This window comes from Salvelinus alpinus, chromosome 6 (genome assembly GCF_045679555.1).
Source record: "Salvelinus alpinus chromosome 6, SLU_Salpinus.1, whole genome shotgun sequence".
NCBI lineage: Eukaryota > Metazoa > Chordata > Actinopteri > Salmoniformes > Salmonidae > Salvelinus > Salvelinus alpinus.
The window spans coordinates 22,773,052-22,794,511 of NC_092091.1; the positions used below are offsets into that span (position 1 = coordinate 22,773,052).

General features: G+C 43.3%; 2 protein-coding genes across 2 annotated transcripts; one reads left to right on the forward strand and one right to left on the reverse strand.

Moving 5' to 3' along the window:
* Nucleotides 1–1,198: 1,198 nt before the first annotated feature.
* Nucleotides 1,199–10,902, reverse strand: LOC139578372 (uncharacterized). The gene is made up of 2 exons (XM_071405863.1): nt 10,496–10,902; nt 1,199–2,566 (listed from the first exon to the last, which is right to left on the reverse strand). The coding sequence occupies exons 1-2, from the start codon at nt 10,498–10,500 to the stop codon at nt 1,798–1,800; spliced, it is 774 nt and encodes a 257-aa protein (XP_071261964.1). The 5' UTR covers nt 10,501–10,902; the 3' UTR covers nt 1,199–1,797.
* Nucleotides 10,903–13,093: 2,191 nt separating this feature from the next.
* On the forward strand, nt 13,094–20,865 carry LOC139578373 (vesicle-trafficking protein SEC22b-B-like). The gene is made up of 5 exons (XM_071405865.1): nt 13,094–14,015; nt 17,837–17,946; nt 18,137–18,297; nt 18,854–19,000; nt 19,936–20,865. The coding sequence occupies exons 1-5, from the start codon at nt 13,941–13,943 to the stop codon at nt 20,088–20,090; spliced, it is 648 nt and encodes a 215-aa protein (XP_071261966.1). The 5' UTR covers nt 13,094–13,940; the 3' UTR covers nt 20,091–20,865.
* The last annotated feature ends 595 nt before the right edge of the window (nt 20,866–21,460 follow it).

A 21,460-nucleotide genomic window follows, 5' to 3' on the forward strand; every position in this document is an offset into this window, starting at 1 on the left:
TAAAACAAGTCAAAATTAGGCTTAGTAGTGTGTGTGGCCTCCACGTGCCTGTATGACCTCCCTACAACGCCTGGGCATGCTCCTGATGAGGTGGCGGATGGTCTCCTGAGGGATCTCCTCCCAAACCTGGACTAAAGCATCCGCCAACTCCTGGACAGTCTGTGGTGCAACGTGGCGTTGGTGGATGGAGTGAGACATGATGTCCCAGATGTGCTCAATTGGATTCAGGTCTGGGGAACGGGCGGGCCAGTCCATAGCATCAATGCCTTCCTCTTGCAGGAACTGCTGACACACTCCAGCCACATGAGGTCTAGCATTGTCTTGCATTAGGAGGAACCCAGGGCCAACCGCACCAGCATATGGTCTCACAAGGGGTCTGAGGATCTCATCTCGGTACCTAATGGCAGTCAGGCTACCTCTGGCGAGCACATGGAGGGCTGTGCGGCCCCCCAAAGAAATGCCACCCCACACCATTACTGACCCACCGCCAAACCGTTCATGCTGGAGGATGTTGCAGGCAGCAGAACATTCTCCAGGGCGTCTCCAGACTGTGACGTCTGTCACATGTGCTCAGTGTGAACCTGCTTTCATCTGTGAAGAGCACAGGGCGCCAGTGGCGAATTTGCCAATCTTGGTGTTCTCTGGCAAATGCCAAACGTCCTGCACGGTGTTGGGCTGTAAGCACAACCCCCACCTGTGGACGTCGGGCCCTCATACCACCCTCATGGAGTCTGTTTCTGACCGTTTGAGCAGACACATGCACATTTGTGGCCTGCTGGAGGTCATTTTGCAGGGCTCTGGCAGTGCTCCTCCTGCTCCTTCTTGCACAAAGGCGGAGGTAGCGGTCCTGCTGCTGGGTTGTTGCCCTCCTACGGCCTCCTCCACGTCTCCTGATGTACTGGCCTGTCTCCTGGTAGCGCCTCCATGCTCTGGACACTACGCTGACAGACACAGCAAACCTTCTTGCCACAGCTCGCATTGATGTGCCATCCTGGATGAGCTGCACTACCTGAGCTACTTGTGTGGGTTGTAGACTCCGTCTCATGCTACCACTAGAGTGAAAGCACCGCCAGCATTCAAAAGTGACCAAAACATCAGCCAGGAAGCATAGGAACTGAGAAGTGGTCTGTGGTCACCACCTGCAGAACCACTCCTTTATTGGGGGTGTCTTGCTAATTGCCTCTAATTTCCACCTGTTGTCTATTCCATTTGCACAACAGCATGTGAAATTTATTGTCAATCAGTGTTGCTTCCTAAGTGGACAGTTTGATTTCACAGAAGTGTGATTGACTTGGAGTTACATTGTGTTGTTTAAGTGTTCCCTTTATTTTTTTGAGCAGTGTATATATGTATGCATGCGTGTATGGATATTGTCATGGCCGTTGGAAAAAGAGGACCAAGGTGCAGCGTGGTGAGCGTACATTTTCTTTATTTAATCAAAATGAACAAAACAATAAACACTACAAAAACAAACCGTGAAGCTCAAAGGCTATGTGCCCTAAACAAAGTCAACTTCACTCAAAGACAGGTGGAAAAATGGCTACCTAAGTATGGTTCTCAATCAGAGACAACGATAGACAGCTGCCTCTGATTGAGAACCACACCCGGCCAAACACAAAGAAATAGAAAACATAGAAATAAAGAAACTAGAATGCCCACCCTAGTCACACCCTGGCCTAACCAAAATAGAGAATAAAAGCCTCTCTATGGCCAGGGCGTGACAGTACCCCCCCCCCCAATGGTGCGAACTCTGGACGCAAAACCTGACTCTAAAGGGGAGGGTCCGGGTGGGCTTCCTTATGGCGGCGGCTCTGGTGCGGGACGTAGACCCTCCTCCGCCTCTGGCTCCCCCCACTTTGGTGGAGCCTCTGGTGCGGGGACCCTCGCCGCCGACACCGGACTGGGCACCCTCGTTGCGGGCCCCGGACTGGAGGCCGTCGCTGGAGGCTCCGGACTGGAGAACGTCGCTGGAGGCTCCGAACTGGAGGCCGTCGCTGGAGGCTCCAGACTGGGGAACGTCGCTGGAGGTTTCGTGCCATGACTCCTCACTGGAGGCTTCGTGCCATGGATCAACACTGGAGGCTTCGTGCCATGGATCATCACTGGAGGCTTCGTGCCATGGATCATCACTGGAGGCTTCGTGCCATGGATCATCACTGGAGGCTTCTTGCCATGGATCATCACTGGAGGCTTCTTGCCATGGATCCTCACTGGAGGCTTCTTGCCATGGATCCTCACTGGAGGCTTCTTGCCATGGATCCTCACTGGAGGCTTCTTGCCATGGATCATCACTGGAGGCTTCGTGACATGGATCATCACTGGTGGCTTTGTGACATGGATCATCATTGGAGGCTTCGTGCCATGGATCATCACTGGAGGCTTCGTGCCATGGATCATCACTGGAGGCTTCTTGCCATGGATCATCACTGGAGGCTTCGTGCCATGGATCATCACTGGAGGCTTCGTGCCATGGATCATCACTGGAGGCTTCTTGCCATGGATCATCACTGGAGGGCGGAGATGTATGGGCAGTCTGGTACGTTGAGCTGCCACAGGGCTCACCAGGCTGGGGAGACACACAGGAGGATTAATTCTAGGCGCAGGCACAGGACTCACCAGGCTGGAGAGACATACAGGAGGCCCTGTATGTCACCGTGGGGCACCGGGTACACTGGGATACACAGAGGCACCGGATACACAGAGGCACCGGATACACTGGGCCGTGGAGGCGCACTGGAGGTCTCGAGCTAGGAGCCTGCACAACCCGTCCTGGCTGGATGCTCACCCTAGCCCGGCAGATGCGAGGAGCTGAAATGTAGCGCACCAGGCTATGCACGCGCACTGGAGACACTGTGCGCTCCACCGCATAACACGGTGCCTGACCAGTACAACGCTTGCCACGGTAAGCACGGGGAGTTGGCTCAGGTCTCCAACCTGACTCAGCCACACTCCCCGTGTGCCCCCAATTTTTTTGGGGGGGGAGCTGCCTCTCGGGCTTCCTTGCTAGCCGAGTCCCTTCGTAACGCTGCCGCTCTGCTCTTGCTGCCTCCAGTTCCTCCCGTGGACGGTGATACTCCCCAGCCTGCCTCCAGGGTCCCTTACCATTCAGGATCTCCTCCCAAGTCCAGGAATCCTGGACACGCTGCTCCTCCTTACCACGCTGCTTGGTCCGTTGTTGGTGGTGGGAAGTTCTGTCACGGCCGTTGGAAAAAGAGGACCAAGGTGCAGCGTGGTAAGCGTACATTTTCTTTATTTAATCAAAATGACGCCGAACAAAAAAATAAACACTACAAAAACAAACCGTGAAGCTCAAAGGCTATGTGCCCTAAACAAAGTCAAGTGGGAACAGGCTACCTAAATATGATTCTCAATCAGAGACAACGATAGACAGCTGCCTCTGATTGAGAACCATACCAGGCCAAACACATAGAAATACAAAACAAGGACAACATAGAACACCAGACATAGAATGCCCACCCAAACTCACGCCCTGACCAACCAAAATAGAGACATAAAAAGGATCTCTACGGTCAGGGCGTGACACACGGTTTCTCCACAGAAAGTTGAAAAGCATCTGGTCTATCTCCTTGCTTATTTTACAGTCAAGATATAAAGATAGAGCTCCATATGTTAGTCTAGAGATACCTTCAGCCTTGGTTATTAGGACTCTTCCTTTTAAAGATAAGTCCCTCTGTAGCCATTGATTTAGCTTCTTCTGGGTTTTTTTTAATAAGAGGGTTAAAATTTAGTAAGCCTCTCGACTTCTGATCCTTTGTAATGGTTATGCCTAAATATGTAAGTTCTTCTTTTACTGGAATACCATAATATGAAGATGTCACACAATCTTTGACAGCTATGAGTTCACATTTATTAATGTTAAGATATAGACCAGACGCTTTGGAAAAGGATTGTATCACATTGATCGATATGGGAATTTGGTAAGCATCTTTCAGAAATAGTGTAGTATCGTCAGCCAGCTGGCTTATAATAATTTCTTTACCAGCTATGGAAATACCTTGTACAGGACTATTATTTAAAGAATTTATAAGAAGTTGGGTGATTAATAAAAACAGGTACGAAGAGGTAGGACAACCTTGCCTAATTCCTCTCTTTAACTCAAATGTAGGTGAGGTGCCATATTTCAATTTGATAGAGCTGTTACCATTTGTATAGAGAGTCCCCAAAGCCAAGTCTCTCAAGGGAGTGGAAGAGAAACTGATGCTCTACTGTGTCAAATGCTTTATAAAAATCTAAAAATAATATGAAGCTATCCTCGGTTATTAGGTCTGAGTAGTCAAGTATGTCTAATACTAGTCTGATATTTTTAGAAATACGTCTGTTCCTCATAAAGCCAGACTGTGTTTCATCAATGATTGCATCCAGGACTTCTTTAATTATTTTTGCAAGTAGTAAGGCTAATGTCTTATAGTCATTATTAAGAAGACAAATTGGACGCCAGTTATCGATGAGCAGGACTTCTTTTTTAGGCTTAGTGTTATTAACCCCTGACTCATTGTAGGAGGGAGAACATTGTTTTTAATACTCTCTAAAAAATACTTCAAATAGGAAGGGAGCTACTTGTTCAGAAAATAATTTGTAAAATTCTGATGTAATTCCATCAACACCTGGTGATTTATTGTTCTTTAGATGTTTGATAGGCTCTATAATCTCTTCAACTTTGATGGGTTCATCACACTGTTTAGATTCTATATCACTGATAGAGTGAACATTATTCAGTGAGTCAAAAAACATATCTGTGGATACCTGACAGTACGTAGAGCTATACAAGTTTCTGTAAAAATTGCTACAGTATTTAGCGATTAATTTTTGGTCACCTGTAATAATGACATCAATGTTTAACTTATGGATAGTGTTATTTGTAGAGGGATATTTCTCGTCTAAAGAAATAGGATGAATTCTGTTCTCTCTCCTCAATCCATTTTTTCCTAGATCTAATAAAGGCTCCTTCTGCTTTTAATCTATATATATTATCCAGTTTATTTTGTAACTCAATCAGTTCCATCTTCTCCTCCCCTGAGAGGCCGACTGGGAACCTCTGAGAAAGGGAAGTTATCTTAATGATCACCTTTTTCTCCTCAGCTCTTCTGGTCTTAGCAAGATTACTACCATATTTACTAAGGTATTTGGACACCTCAAATTTAAAGAGCTCCCAGTTCTTGCAATAAGATTTTTCTTCACAAGCCCTTTCCCAAAAGTGTGAAAGCAGATCTAGTACCACGCGGAGGCTAAAACAGACTTTCCTCCGTCGAGACGTCCCTCTAAGGCCCTTCTGCTAGCTTGCTAGCCCCGGCCTGCTAGCTGTCTGAATCGCTGTGTCACCAGCCAGCCCAACCACTCACTGGACCCCTATGATCACCCGGCTACGCAAGCCTCTCCCTAATATCAATATGCCTTGTCCATTACTGTCCTGGTTAGTGATTATTGTCTTATTTCACTGTACAGCCTCTAGCCCTGCTCAATATGCCTTAACCAACCATTTAGTTCCACCTCCCACATATGCGGTGACATCACCTGGTATAAACGTCTCTTTAAACGTCTCTTTACCTCCAATGTACTCACATCCTACCATACCTCTGTCTGTACATTATGCCTTGAATCTATTCTATCGCGCCCAGAAACCTGCTCCTTTTACTCTGTGTTCCGAACACACTAGGCGACCGGTTCTGATAGCCTTTAGCCGTACCCTTATCCTACTCCTCCTCTGGTGATGTAGAGGTTAATCCAGGCCCTGCAGTGCCTAGCTCCACTTCTCTTCCCCAGGTGCTCTCATTTGTTGACTTCTGTAAATGTAAAAGCCTTGGTTTCATGCATGTTAACATTAGAAGCCTCCTCTCTAAGTTTGTTTTATTCACTGCTCTCGCACACTCTGCCAATCGGATGTCCTAGTCGTGTCTGAATCCTGGCTTAGGAAGATCACCAAAAACCCTGAAATTTCCATCCCTAAATATAACATTTTCATACAAGATAGAACTACCAAAGGGGGCGGTGTTGCAATCTACTACAGAGATAGCATGCAGAGTTCTGTCTTACTATCCAGGTCTGTACCCAAACAATTCGAGCTTCTACTTTTAAAAATCCACCTTTCCAGAAACAAATCTCTCACCGTTGCCGCTTGCTATAGACCACCCTCTGTCCCCAGCTGTGCCCTGGACACCATATGTGAATTGATTGCCCCCCCATCTATCGTCAGAGCTTGTGCTGCTAGGTGACCTAAACCGGGACATGCTTAACACCCCGGCCATTTTACAATCTAAGCTTGATGCCATCAATCTCACACAAATTATCAATGAACCCACCAGGTACCTTCCCAAATCCGTAAACACGAGCACCCTCATAGATATCATCCTAACCAACTTGCCCTCCAAATACACCTCTGCTGTTTTCAACAAAGATCTCAGCAATCACTGCCTCATTGCCTGCATCCGTAATGGGTCTGCGGTCAAACGACCACCCCTCATCACTGTCAAACGCTCCCTAAAACACTTCAGCGAGTAGGCCTTTCTAATCGACCTGGCCCGGGTATCCTGGAAGGATATTGACCTCATCCCGTCAGTAGAGGGTGCCTGGTTAGTCCTTAAAAGTGCCTTCCTCACCATCTTAAATAAGCATGCCCCATTCATAGAATGTAGAACCAGGAACAGATATAGCCCTTGGTTCTCCCCAGACCTGACTGCCCTTGACCAGCACAAAAACATCCTGTGGCGTTCTGCATTAGCATTGAATAGCCGCCGTGATATGCAACTTTTCAGGGAGGTTAGGAACAAATATACACAGGCAGTAAGGAAAGCTAAGGCTAGCTTTTTCAGGCAGAAATTTGCATCCTGTAGCACAATCTCAAAAAGTTCTGGGACACTGTTAAGTCCATGGAGGATAAGAGCACCTCCTCCCAGCTGCCCACTGCACTGAGGCTAGGAAACACTGTCACCACCGATAAATCCACTATAATTGAGAATTTCAATAAGCATTTTTCTACGGCTGGCCATGCTTTCCACCTGGCCACCCCTACCCTGGTCAACACCCCTGCACCCCCCACAGCAACATGCCCAAGCCTCCCCCATTTCTCCTTCACCCAAATCCAGATAGCTGATGTTCTGAAAGAGCTGCAAAATCTGGACCCCTACAAATCAGCCGGGCTAGACAATCTGGACCCTCTCTTTCTAAAATGATCTGCCGAAATTGTTGCAACCCCATTACTAGCCTGTTCAACCTCTCTTTCGTATCGTATGAGATCCCCATAGATTGGAAAGCTGCCGCGGTCATCCCCCTCTTCAAAGGGGGAGACACTCTAGACCCAAACTGCTATATCTATCTATATCTATCCTATATCTATCTTACCCTGCCTTTCTAAGGTCTTCGAAAGCCAAGTTAACAAACAGATTACCGACCATTTCGAATCCCACCGTACCTTCTCCGCTATGCAATCTGGTTTCAGAGCTGGTCATGGGTGCACCTGTGCCACGCTCAAGGTCCTAAACGACATCATAACCGCCATCGATAAGAGACATTACTGTGCAGCCGCATTCATAGACCTGGCCAAGGCTTTCGACTCTGTCATCCACCACATTCTTATCGGCCAACTCAGCAGCCTTGGTTTCTCAAATGATTGCCTCGCCTGGTTCAACAACTACTTCTCTGATAGAGTTCAGTGTGTCAAATCGGAGGGCCTGTTGTCCGGACCTCTGGCAGTCTCTATGGGGGTGCCACAGGGTTCAATTCTCGGGCCAACTCTTTTCTCTGTATACATCAATGATGTCGCTCTTGCTGCTGGTGATTCCCTGATCCACCTCTACGCAGACAACACCATTCTGTATACCTCTGGCCCTTCATTGGACACTGTGTTAATTTACCTCCAGACGAGCTTCAATGCCATCCAACTCTCCTTCCTTGGTCTCAAACTGCTCTTAAATGCAAGTAAAACTAAATGCATGCTCTTCAACCGATCGCTGCCCGCACCTGCCCGCCCGTCCAGCATCACTACTCTGTACGGTTCTGACTTAGAATATGTGGACAACTACAAATACCTAGGTGTCTGGTTAGACTGTAAACTCTCCTTCCAGACTCACATTAAGCATCTCCAATTCAAAATTAAATCTAGAAATCGGCTTCCTATTTCGCAACAAAGCATCCTTCACTCATGCTGCCAAACATACCCTCGTAAAACTGACCATCCTACCGATCCTCAACTTCGGCGATGCCATTTACAAAATAGCCTCCAACATTCTACTCAACAAATTGGATGCAGTCTATCACAGTGCCATCCGTTTTGTCACCAAAGCCCCATATACTACCCACCACTGCGACCTGTACGCTCTCGTTGGCTGGCCCTCGCTTCATACTCGTCGCCAAACCCACTGGTTCCAGATCATCTACAAGTCTCTGCTAGGTAAAGCCCCGCCTTATCTCAGCTCACTGGTCACCATAGCAGCACCCACCCGTAGCACGCGCTCCAGCAGGTATATCTCACTGGTCACTCCCAAAGCCAATTCTTCCTTTGGCCACCTTTCCTTCCAGTTCTCTGCTGGCAATGACTGGAACGAACTGCAAAAATCACTGAAGCTGGAGACTCATATCTCCCTCACTAGCTTTAAGCACCAGCTGTCAGAGCAGCTCACAGATCACTGCACCTGTAAGTAGCCCGTCTGTAAATAGCCCATCCAACTACCATATCCCCATACTGTATTTATTTATCTATCTTGCTCCTTTGCACCCCAGTATCTCTACTTGCACATTCATCTTCTGCACATCTACCATTCCAGTGTTTAATTGCTATATTGTAATTACTTCGCCACCATGGCCTATTTATTGCCTTAACTCCCTTATCCTACCTCATTTGCACATGCTGTATATAGACTTTTTCTACTATATTATTGACTGTATGTTTGTTTAATCCATGTGTAACTCTGTGTTGTTGTATGTGTCGAACTGCTTTGCTTTATCTTGGCCAGGTCGCAGTTGCAAATGAGAACTTGTTCTCAACTAGCCTACCTGGTTAAATAAAGGTGAAATAAATAAAAATATATATAAAAAAATACTGTAAGTTTGTAATATTGATGGGCACATCACATTTACATTTACTTTTTTGTAAATAAACTATGCAATTCATGTAACACACTTGCTATCTTATCTCCTTGTTGCTTGAGATGTATTTACTGAAAATATTTTGGATGTTCAACACATAGACCCAGATTATATATTCATGGAAACAGAGTGACCCAAGTCTCTCCAGTATGTGAGTAGAGTACAGTACAGTGTGAGTGAGTGAGTGAGTGAGTGAGTGAGTGAGTGAGTGAGTGAGTGAGTGAGTGAGTGAGTGAGTGAGTGAGTGAGTGAGTGAGTGAGTGAGAGAGAGAGAGAGAGAGAGAGAGAGAGAGAGAGAGAGAGAGAGAGAGAGAGAGAGAGAGAGAGAGAGAGAGAGAGAGAGAGAGAGAGAGAGAGAGAGAGAGAGAGAGAGAGAGAAAGAAATTGAGCTGCAGTTCCGAGGTATTCATAGTATGACTATTCATAGTATGTTAAAGAATTCTAGTGAAGTAACCCTTTTGGACCACACTATCTGCCACATTAAAGAACTCCGGGTTAAGTGAATTATCACTTCTACCTCTAATCAGCAATCATAGGATTCATTCATGCTCCTTAGATGCCAGGTTAGGGTTACACACACATTTTCTGTCATAGTCTATGGACCCCTTGAAGTAGCCTTGGCCACCTCATGTATAAAACTCTAATTCCACCACTGATGATGAGTGGTACTTTTGATTATCTCTTCATCTCGACAAAACAACTTCTGTGATGTTGTGATCATGAGACAATTATCTCATGATCTTGACAAAACAAATGTTGTTATGTGGTGATCATGACATAACGAGGTAATATTTGTTTTATTAATATGTCCTCTCTGGACTTCCATACAATTTGTAGAAGACAGCTAGCTACATTTTGAAGTTTTGCATTTTGATTCAAGTGGGTCGCAAACGCGGTAATGCAACACCTTATTGGTTAACAAAAATCCAGCAATATCACACTGAAATCAATAGAAGGGGGCAAATGTTTGGGGTGAAGCAGTGTTTAAACTATCACTATTCAAAGACCACACGGAAATTTGGAATATGGTTAAATGAGAACTTGTAGAAGGCTTGTATCTATATTTTGTAATGCCGGATGTTGATTTCGGGAGGCTGCCATCAAGGAAAAGGGTGCAAACCACACTTTTTATGTTAGTAATGTAGTTTCCTCCAGTAACCACGAGCACAACCGTTCCTTGATTTTAACTGGCGGCTTTATTCTGTAGATTTAGTCAGAATTATCACCTTCCGTGAGAACTATAAAGTAAATGAAAAATACAGTTAAGCACACTCTTACAACCTTATCTTACGAGTGACTTATTAGTTTGGTATAACTCTGAAGTGCTTACATAAATAAACAGTTTAGCCGGCGCTATAATAGTATTAGATTAAACACATGAATAAAGGAAAAATACCTCATTGGCTGCTTATTACAGAAGGGAGGAAATCAAACTTCACACTTATTATTCCTGGCATGAATTCACGCTTCATCCTTAATTATTATAACGTTACCATCCTAACATATACGCTTCAAACTTTATGAACTACACCCGATGACATGAAAACTTAGCTAACACAGCGCGGGATTGCCTTCCCTCCAAAAGTGTGTTGCTACAATAAGGATCCCCGTTACAACAGTTATTAGCTACGTAGTTCCGCTTGTCTTATGATTTCCCCGCACAGCGGACACGTAAACAATTCAAACACAAAACAACGACATAACCTGTAAGTCTAACTGTCAGTTACAAGTAAACTTTAACTAATCACGACGCGACAAAGAATGTAAACAGTGACAACGGTTGACTGCTATTTAATTTGATAGTTTGACTGTCAAATTGGTGTGTGGCCAGTGACTTTTAAATAGAGACCGCCCTGAGTTTTCCGTGCCATTTGAAAGATCGAAAATTAACTCGGCGTTTCTAGTGAAAATTAACTCGGCGTTCCTGCACAACCACAGCGCGTGACAAAATCAACGGTACAAAACCAAAGATATTGATCTGTTTTAAGCAATTGATCTTGTCATCGTGTTGACTATAAACTTTTATACTAACATAACCAATTTCGGGTAAAAAGGATGTGTAATTCCACTCAATTTTATGGGGTGAAAATGCAAGCTTGTGTAAGGCAGTAGTAACAAACTGGGAAATTAGTGCAATATAAAATAATGAATATGTCAAAATAATTTAACATGATAGTTTGTTGCCCACTAAAAAAACGATTACAACAATGACATATTTCTCACTAATTGAACCATTTCGACAGTTTAAAAAGGCTGAGTACTAGAGCCTCCATACTCTTTGGATTGGTGTATACATCTCGTTATTTTAAAACAGTTTTGAATATTCGATGAGGGGTGTTGACATCATCCGCCTGTATTCAATGAAGAGAGATGCTACGCTGCTCTGAAAGACGCTAACCAAATTCCAATATCGATCAATGTGATACAATCCTTTTCCAAAGCGTCTGGTCTATATCTTAACATTAATAAATGTGAACTCGTGCCTGTCAAAGATTATGTGACACCTTCATATTGTAACGACCCTGGGTCGTTACAATATTATGGTATTCCAGTAAAAGAAGACCTTACATATTTAGGCATAACCATTACAAAGGATCAGAAGTCTAGAGGCTTACACAATTTTAACCCTCTTATTAAAAAACCCCAGAAGAAGCTAAATCAATGGCTACAGAGGGACTTATCTTTAAAAGGTAGAGTCCTAATAACCAAGGCTGACGGTATCCCTAGACTAACATATGGCGCTCTATCTTTATATCTTGACAGTAAAATAAGCAAGGAGATAGACCAGATGCTTTTCAACTTTCTGTGGAGAAACCGTACCCATTACATTAGGAAAACTGTTGTAATGAACACTTATGAGAATGGTGGGCTGAATTGTTTGGACTTACTACCTTAAATAATACTTTTAAGATCAATTGGATAAAACAATTCCTAAGACGAACCACTTCTATCTGGAATTTTATTCCTCATCACGTCTTCTCTACTTTTGGTGGCCTTAACTTCATGTTGTTTTGCAATATGTGTGTTTCCACACACATACCTACTTGTTAACAAAATTAAGGAAGTTTCCTTTAAAATTATTCATAAATATTATCCTGCCAACCACTATATGAAGAAGTTTAAGGAAAACATCAACTCAAATTGCCCATTTTGTAATGACCACCCGGAAACAGTGTTGCATCTTTTTTGGCATTGTATTCATGTAAGAAAACTGGCAAGACATCAGTAGATTTATAATTGAACACTTTTATGAAGGTCTTACACTATTGTGGAGAGATGTACTGCTTGGATTCTTTACCTACGATAGGAATAAGCTGAAACATTTTTATGTAATTCATTTCATTATTCTTTTGGCCAAATTTCATATTCACAAATGTAAATTTACAACAAAAAAACCCAAATTTTCTTACCCTACAAAAAATACTCTAACAAAAAAGCTGTTAGAATTATAAGTGTATGTATGTCCCTTAAGGTCCTTGTGTAATGTGATATTGTACCCCCTAGCTCAATTGTCCATTGTATATAATCTATATATACTTGTGTTCCCTCATGTATTTGTTGTTAATAAAAATAAAAATAATAAAAAGATGCTACGCTGCTAGCCTCATGTCATGAATATGGGTAGCCATCTCGAGACAACTCCGATAGAAAGTATTCTTTCTCAAAGTTACCGGGATGTCACGTGTCCTTCTTTTATCACAGTAAACGCATAACAATCTAAGCACTACGAAACTTTTATTCAATCAAATAAACGTTACATAGGAAAAAATATATTACATTTTTGTTGACCAAATTCGACACTCATTAACCACCATACAAAAACTCCTCGCTTGGTGAGCGAAAGAAATGAAACAACGCCACCTGGTGGAGAAGACAGATTTTTGGCCCCATTAACCCTCTCGCTTCGAGTAACGCGGAACCTTTGAGACACTGCTGTCTGGGATGGACGGTCAGAGATTTGAGTGACATACCCAACGAACATTTCCGGCCAGTTTAACGCGTTCGGAGGATTGTCACTAGTTACCACAGCCAATTGATCTTCTTAAAATCTGATTTTAACCATAACCACACTGCTAACCTTATGCCTAACCCTTAATTTTAATTAAGACCAAAAAGCTCATTTTTGTTTTCATGTGGTAACTAGTGACAACCCGTCCGTAATGTTGGGTTGTCAATCAGTTAGTGCAATAAGGAACCCTTGGGACGTCCATACCCTAAACCTAATCTCAAACCCTACCTAACCATAACCATTTTAAACGTAATCTTCATTGTAGGGACGTCCTAAATATCCCGGAAAACAGACCTTTGTCAATCTAGGGTGCCTTCGTAAACTCTACTCCGATTTCAGAGCGCTCTCGTTTCAGCATGTCAGAGCGCAAAATAATTTACGAACGTTCAACACGCGTTGAATATGGCCGGTATCAGTACACGTTGGCAAAAAAGTGTAATTAAATTGTTGCCAGCAGCACAGTCACCAACGCTCTAGATAACATGAAAACAGTCTAACCAGTTCTGCTAGGGTGAGTAATATGGTTAGAGTGAGGTGTTCTATCATTTTTGTCCGGAAGTGGCTGGCAAACTAGCTAACTTTAGTTTGTTTGCCAGTTGTGAGGTCAGAACGCTCGGATCAAACCTACCCCTCGTCCAGTGTGCGGTCTGCCCGAAACACTGAATTTACGAACGGACAATCTGACAACGCTCTGAATTTACTAACGCCAAGAGCGCACTCTGGCTCTCCAGATTGAATTTACGAACACACCCCTAGCTGCTGTCTGTCATTATAATAGCTTTCACACTGTGGCTAACAACACTGGTTGAGAATAAGACATTTCAATCCCAAAATGGTGCTGCTGACAATGATCGCTCGGTTGGCGGATGGACTGCCGCTGGCCGCATCAATGCAAGAGGACGAACAGGTTAATATTGATGGTTTTCCCTGTCAATGTCAGATAACATTAGCTATTTTAGCTAGTTAGCTAACACTAGCAATTCAATGTAACGTTAGCTATCGAACTATTGGAAAATAGCTTGTCAGATAGCTTGCTAGCTAGCTACGTGTGCAATATGTATTCTATAATCTATTCGGTGTATATCTATGCAGGCCTACTTCATAATAAAACCATATTATTAGCTAGTTGTTTGATTGTGTCTATCATTGAAATCCAGATGGATTTATTTCAGCTGTCAGAGTAACAGGCAGCTAGCTAATCATAATGGACAGATTTAGTCAGTTTATGTGATGTAACTAGAGGAAGAGATACAATATCTGGGCTTCCGCAAGGCGCAGTGGTCTAAGGCAGTGCTTGAGGCGTCACTACAGACACTGGTTCGAATCTAGCCTGTATCACAACCGGCCGTGATTGGGAGTCCCATAGGGCGGCGCACAATTGGCCCGGTGTAGGCTGTCATTGTAAATAAGAATTTGTTCTTAACTGACTTGCCTAGTTAAAAAAAGATTACACAGTTGAAGTCGGACGTTTACATACACTTATGTTGGAGTCATTAAAACTCATTTTTGAACCACTCCACAAATTTCTTGTTAACAAACTCTATTTTTTGCAAGTTGGTTAGGACATCTACATAGTGCATGACACAAGTAATTTTTACAACAATTGTTTACAGACAGATTATTTTACTTATAATTCACTGTATCCCAATTCCAGTGGGTCAGAAGTTTACATGCACTAAGTTGACTGTGCCTTTAAACAGCTTGGAAAATTCCCAAAAATGATGTCATGGCTTTCTTTAGAAGCTTCTGATAGGCTAATTGACATAATTTGAGTCAATTGGAGTGTGTACCTGTGGATGTTTTCAAGGCCTACTGTCAAACTCAGTGCATCTTTGCTTGACATGATCAGAAAATCAAAAGAAATCAGCCAAGACCTCAGAAAAAATTGTAGACCTCCACAAGTCTGGTTCATCCTTGGGAGCAATTTCCAAACGCCTGAAGATACCACGTTCATCTGTACAAACAATAGTACGCAAGTATAAACACTATGGAACCACAGAGCCGTCATACCGCTCAGGAAGGAGACGCGTTCTGTCTCCTAGAGATGAACGTACTTTGGTGCGAAAAGTGCAAATCAATCGCAGAACAACAGCAAAGGACCTTGTGAAGATGCTGGAGGAAACGGCTACAAAAGTATCTATATCCACAGTAAAATGAGTCCTATATCGACATAACCTGAAAGGCCGCTCAGCAAGGAAGAAGCCACTGCTCCAAAACTTCCATTAAAAATGACAGACTATGGTTTGCAACTGCACATGAGGACAAAGATTGTACTTTTTGGAGAAATGTCCTCTAGTCTGATGAAACAGAAATATAACTGTTTAGCCATAATGACCATTGTTATGTTTGGAGGAAAAAGGGTGACTCTTGCAAGCCGAAGAACACCATCCCAACCATGAAGCACGGGGCTGGCAGCATCATGTTGTGGGGATGCTTTGCTGCAGGATGGACTGGTGCACTTCACAAAATAGATGGCATCATGAGGAAAGAAAAGTATGTGGATATATTGAAGCAACATCTCAAGACATCAGTCAGGAAGTTAAAGCTTGGTCTAAAATGGGTCTTCCAAATGGACAATGACCCCAAGCATACTTCCAAAGTTGTGGCAAAATGGCTGAAGGACAACAAAGTCAAGCTATTGAAGTGGCCATCACAAAGCCCTGACCTCAATCCTACAGAAAATTTGTGGGCAGAACTGAAAAAGCGTGTGCAAGCTAGGAGGCCTATAAAACCTGACTCAGTCACACCAGCCCTGTCAGGAGGAATGGGCCAAAATTCACCCAACTTATTATGGGAAGCTTGTGGAAGGCTACCTGAAACGTTTGATCCAAGTTAAACAATTTAAAGGCAAAGCTACCAAAAACGAATTGTGTGTATGGTAACTTCTGACCAACTGGGAATGTGATGAAAAAAAAAATTCTCTCTACCATTCTGACATTTCACATTCTTAAAATAAAGTGGTGATCCTAACTGATCTAAGACAGGGAATTTTTACGAGGATTAAATGTCAGGAATTGTGAAAAACTGAATTTAAATGTATTTGGCAAAGGTGTATAAACTTCTGACTTCAACTGTATATATATATATATACACACACACAAAAAGTATGTGGACACCCCTTCAAATTAGTGAATTTCAGCCACCCGTTGCTGACAGGTGCACAAAATCGACCACACAGACATGAAATCTCCATAGACAAACATTGGCAGTAGAATGGCATTACCGAAGAGGTCAGTGACTTTCAACGTGGCATCTTCATAGGATGTCACCTTTCCAACAAATCAGTTTGTCAAATTTCTGCCCTGCTAGAGCTGCCCCTAGGAACAACAACGGCTCAGCCGCAAAATGGTAGGCCACAAGATCACAGAACGGGACTGTCAAGTGTTGAAGTGCGTAAAAATCATCTGTCCTCGATTGCAACACTTAGTACCGAGTTCCAAACTGCCTCTGGAAGCAACGTCAGCACAATAACTGTTCGTCAGGAGCTTCATGAAATGGGTTTCCATGGCTGAGCACAAGTCTAAGATCACCATCCACAATGCCAAGCGTCGGCTGGAGTGGTGTAAAGCTTGCCACCATTGGACTCTGGAGCAATGAAAGCACATTCTCTGGAGTGATGAATCACAGTTCAACATCTGGCAGTCCGGCGGACGAATATGGGTTTGGCGGATGCCTGTGGAGAATGCTACCTGCCCCAATAATGGTCTGGGGCTGTTTTTCATGGTTAGGCTCCGTAATTCCAGTGAAGGGACTTCTTAACGCTGCAGCATACAATGACATTCTAGATGATTCTGTGCTTCCAAATTTGAGGCAACAGTTTGGGGAAGGCCATTTCCTGTTTCAGCATTATAATGCCCCCGTACACAAAGCGAGGTCCATAAAGAAATGGTTTGTTGTGATCTGTGTGGAAGAACTTGACTGGCCTGCACAGAGCCCTGACCGCAACCCCACGAACACCTTTGCGCTGAATTGGAACGCCAACTGCGAGCCCGGCCTAATCGCCGTGCCCAACCTCACTAATACTCTTGTGGCAGAATGGAAGCAAGTCCCCGCAGCAATGTTCCAACAGCTAGTGGAAAGCCTTTCCAGAAAAGTGGAGGCTGTTATAGCGGCAAAGGGAGGACCAACTCCATATTAATGCCCATGATTTTGGAATAAGATGTTCAACGTGCATGTGTCCACATACTTGTGATCATGTAGTGTAGGTAGTGAGTCAAAGACCAATGCTCAATGCAGAACAGCCATTTGTATACTGTGCTGAATGATGTTGTGATAGTGTATCTCCTCTGGTTAATCAAATCGCTAAGTCCATTGAGTAAATTCTGCTCCCTTTAGTTAATTTGTGATGGTCTACTTCATTCATCCTTGTTACTTTCTTGTAGTTGTAGCAAATCAGGCAGCCATGTATTTCTAGGACATGTGTAGTATTTATGAGTTGCAGTAGGCTACATATGAGTCTTGCCACCTGCTGGAAGAACTTTAACACGTTTCCCTTGCTTTCTTATCTGCTCTCCCAAAGGGAAGTGAGAAGGTTGGTCTTTTCTCTGCACTGTAACCAATGTTTGGACATCATACATATTGTTATTGTTCCTGTGATGTGTTACTGTGTTTACCATACCCAGACCACCCGCTTCTTTGTCGATAACATTTATATTGATCCCAATCATTGGTTCAGTGTCCTCTTAAATATGCTTGGTTGCATAATCTTGCTCTGTCCTCCGTGTTTAGTTGGGTCGGGACCTGCAACAGTACCAGAGCCAGGCTAAACAGCTGTTTAGGAAACTCAACGACCAGAGTCCCACACGTTGCACATTAGAGGCTGGCTCCATGTCCTTCCAGTGAGTTCAAACCAGTTAGAGGAAAGACGCCACACACACAGACACTCGCGCACTCTCTTTTGGCAAAACACTCATCACAATTAAAATACCATTAACATACTTATACCATGCACTAATAAGCAGGTATCCACTGACCTTTATGCTTCTCAAACACTCCACTCTCATGTTTCCCTCATGGTTCTCCCAACAGCTACGTCATAGAAAAAGGAGTAGTCTACCTAGTGCTTTCTGAAGCAAGCTTTCACAAAAAACTTGCCTTTGCTTACCTGGAAGACCTGCAGGCAGAGTTCCATGAACAGCACGGGAAGAAAGTCTCCACTGTGTCCCGACCGTACTCCTTCATTGAGTTTGGTGAGATTCAATTAAATATATCATCATTAGAATCCCTACTAACAACCCAACGTTGATTAAAGGTCCAATGCAGCCATTCTTATCTCAATATTAAATTATTTCTGGGTAACAATTAACGACCTTAATATTGTCAAAAATAGCTTCTTAGCAAAGAGCAATTTCCCAAGCACGAATTTTGCTACCACTGTCTGGAGGTGGTCTGAGTGGGGAGGGGAAAAATCTAAACTAGCTGTTATTGGCAGACAGGTTTGGAACTCTCTTTCTTATTGGTCTATTAACTAATTTACCACCTGGTGATGTCACCAGGCAGTCCAAAACTCCATCCCACCACAACAGGCTAACATTAAACGCAGTCTTTTCAAACAGCTCTTACACTAAAATGGCATTATCATAATTTTCAGAATTGTACAGTAGTATTCCAACCTCGTAGTGTGGAGATATATAAAACATAGGTAAATCATATTTTTGACTGCGATGAACCTTTAAAGGATACCCTAGCATGAATTATGAAAAAATATGCCATAAATTCCTGCAATGTTTTCCTCTCTGTCGACAGACACCTACATTCAGAAGACCAAGAAGTCGTACATAGACAGCCGAGCCCGCAGGAACCTGGGCAGCATCAACACAGAGCTGCAGGATGTCCAGAGGATCATGGTGGCCAACATTGAGGAAGTGTTGCAACGAGGGGAGGCCTTGTCTGGTAATGTCTGTTTACTTGTCCTTCTTATAGATTTACAGCAATAATGTAGGTCAGGGGTACTGAACTACTATTTGAGAAGGTCTGGTCACACAAATGTCCTCAGTGGCAAAGGTCCGGATGGATATTGTCATCTATTGGCATAGTAACAATCCCCACCGCGCAACCCATCCGACTCAAAACTGTTCAAAATGTTCACACCCTTCTTGTTGGCGAAGACAACCAAAGTTTGCTAACTTCCAAGATCAAGCTTCTTGGTTACAGCAGAGACAATCAATCCACTCCTGGATCAAGTTCACTGTTGCCTAAATGTGTTTTGTTTGTCAATTATTATTATTACGTTACATTTATTTGTGGAAAGAAATAGCACCCCTTGTGTGCACTGCTGGTAAAACCATATACCGCAGTATGGTAAGGTATGAACATCTGGATACTGCCCAACCCTACTATCTAAGGTCTGTCAGTGAATGACATAACAAGAGGAAAACTGCCCATACACTACCAAATTTCAAATTGCACCTTGGGGGAGGGGCCCAAGGTCTGTTTTGACCCCGTTCAACCCCGGATCCAGACCACGGTCCGCCAGTTGAGCATGGCTGATGTAGGTCCTCGATGTATAACTGAAACACCTCTATTACACAAACCTTTATCTATGATTCTCTGATGTCTAACTTGGGCAGGGCTTATTGCATTATCATGAATGCACATCATTGCAGCAAAACACATTGTTAAAATGTAAATGATGTTGGGTAGAATTCACTAGATTAACTAATAAAAGGGAGTGCCACTTCTCAGCTACATACTGTCAAGTTGTGACAAAGAATAGTGTTTAAGTCACAAGAGGAAGCAGATGCCATTCTCACTTGTGTTAAATGAGGATTTGTTCTGGTTTCTGTTCCCTCTCTTTGCTCACCTGGATCCACTTGCATCACATCCAGCTCTGGACTCCAAGGCCAGTAATCTGTCCAGCCTGTCGAAGAAGTACAGAAGTGACGCCAAGTACCTGAACACTCGCTCCACCTATGCTAAGCTGGCTGCCGGAGGGGTCTTCTTCATCATGCTCATCGTCTACGTCCGCTTCTGGTGGCTCTGAGAAGGGAGAGGAGACAGGAGGGGTTGGAGAAGAAGAGCTGATAGGAGTTTAGCTGTGGTCTTACATTCCATCCAATATGGGATCCCTCCTTTTAACACAAGACTGTTGAAGTAGACAGACACTGCATGTTATTTTTCCAACTGTCTGTCCATAGATCTATCATGTAATTACAAATGTTATGTTTTATTAACAATTACACAGTCATCCTGTAGTGGTAATGCCTTGGAGTTGAGTGCTTGTATTGCGCTTGAGTGTGTGACAGAGGACATTTTATTTTCCTGTGTGTGTGTTACCAAAACCTGTATGAAAACAATTCTTCTCTTATCGATTTAATTGTGTATACTGTGTAGCAGTACAGAAAAAATCTACATAATTCTATTTACCTAGAGGACATCATAAGGGCTTTGGCATTAATAACACTACTATTATGTTGGTTTGGTGGAGATTTCTTAAATGTTAACCTGCTGTACTGGGGTGATCAATCACATTACCTGTGGTATTGGCTGCAGAAATAATATTTCTCATTCACCTTCATCTCCACACTGAGTGGACCAGTTTAACACCAGACATATTCATCGGTTGATGTCTTAAGGGTTAATTTATTTTATTTTGGAAAAAGTTTACACAAGTTGAAGGCTCCATGTAAAAACATGTTTTATCTAGATGAGAACGATAGCTAGCTTATGCTATGTAGCTGGCTTATGCTAATTGTGGCAGGGTTAATGGATTTCAACTTAACTGTTTAATTTGCTATGAATAAAGTGATTTGCACAAAGGTATTTGATTTCTACTAGAAAATACAAAGTTGCTCACAAATCAGGATCAATATAGATCAGTGGAGGCTGCTGAGGGGAGGATGGCTCATAATAATGGCTGGAATGGAGTCAATTTGTTCTTAAATGACTTGCCTAGTTAAATAAATAGAAATGGAATGGTATCATACACATCAAAGATGTGGCTTCCATATGGTTGATACCACTCCATTGACTCCATTCCAGACATTATATTGCTGTCCTCCCCTCAGCAGCCTCTACTGATGTACATACTATACAGTACTAATAGAAACGGTTGTATTCCTGCCCGGTGTTGTGCTTGTTCATGAACTTTGGACACTTAGCCAGTAGTGGTCCTTACGTACCACCAGGTCAAACTCAGACCTCTAAATACATAAGAGGAAGATGTGTCAACAGCTCAGTTTTCTAAATAAGGGACCTATAGTGAGGTGATGCATTCAAATCGGTATGTTTGTTTAAAAGGACCAACTACTGGTAGGCCTCCTGGTTCATACATCAGCTCTTCAAGCTATGCCTATCCCAGCCAGCAGCTGGTGTCCTTTCCTTTGATAATCTTGCTACTGAAAATGGCATACT

Bases quoted from the DNA above. Each gene is read 5' to 3' on its own strand.
- LOC139578373 (XM_071405865.1), top strand. From the start codon at position 13,941: ATGGTGCTGCTGACAATGATCGCTCGGTTGGCGGATGGACTGCCGCTG. The intron at 17,947-18,136 runs GTGAGTTCAAAC...TTCTCCCAACAG, and splicing joins GCTGGCTCCATGTCCTTCCA to CTACGTCATAGAAAAAGGAG. The intron at 18,298-18,853 runs GTGAGATTCAAT...CTCTGTCGACAG, and splicing joins GTACTCCTTCATTGAGTTTG to ACACCTACATTCAGAAGACC.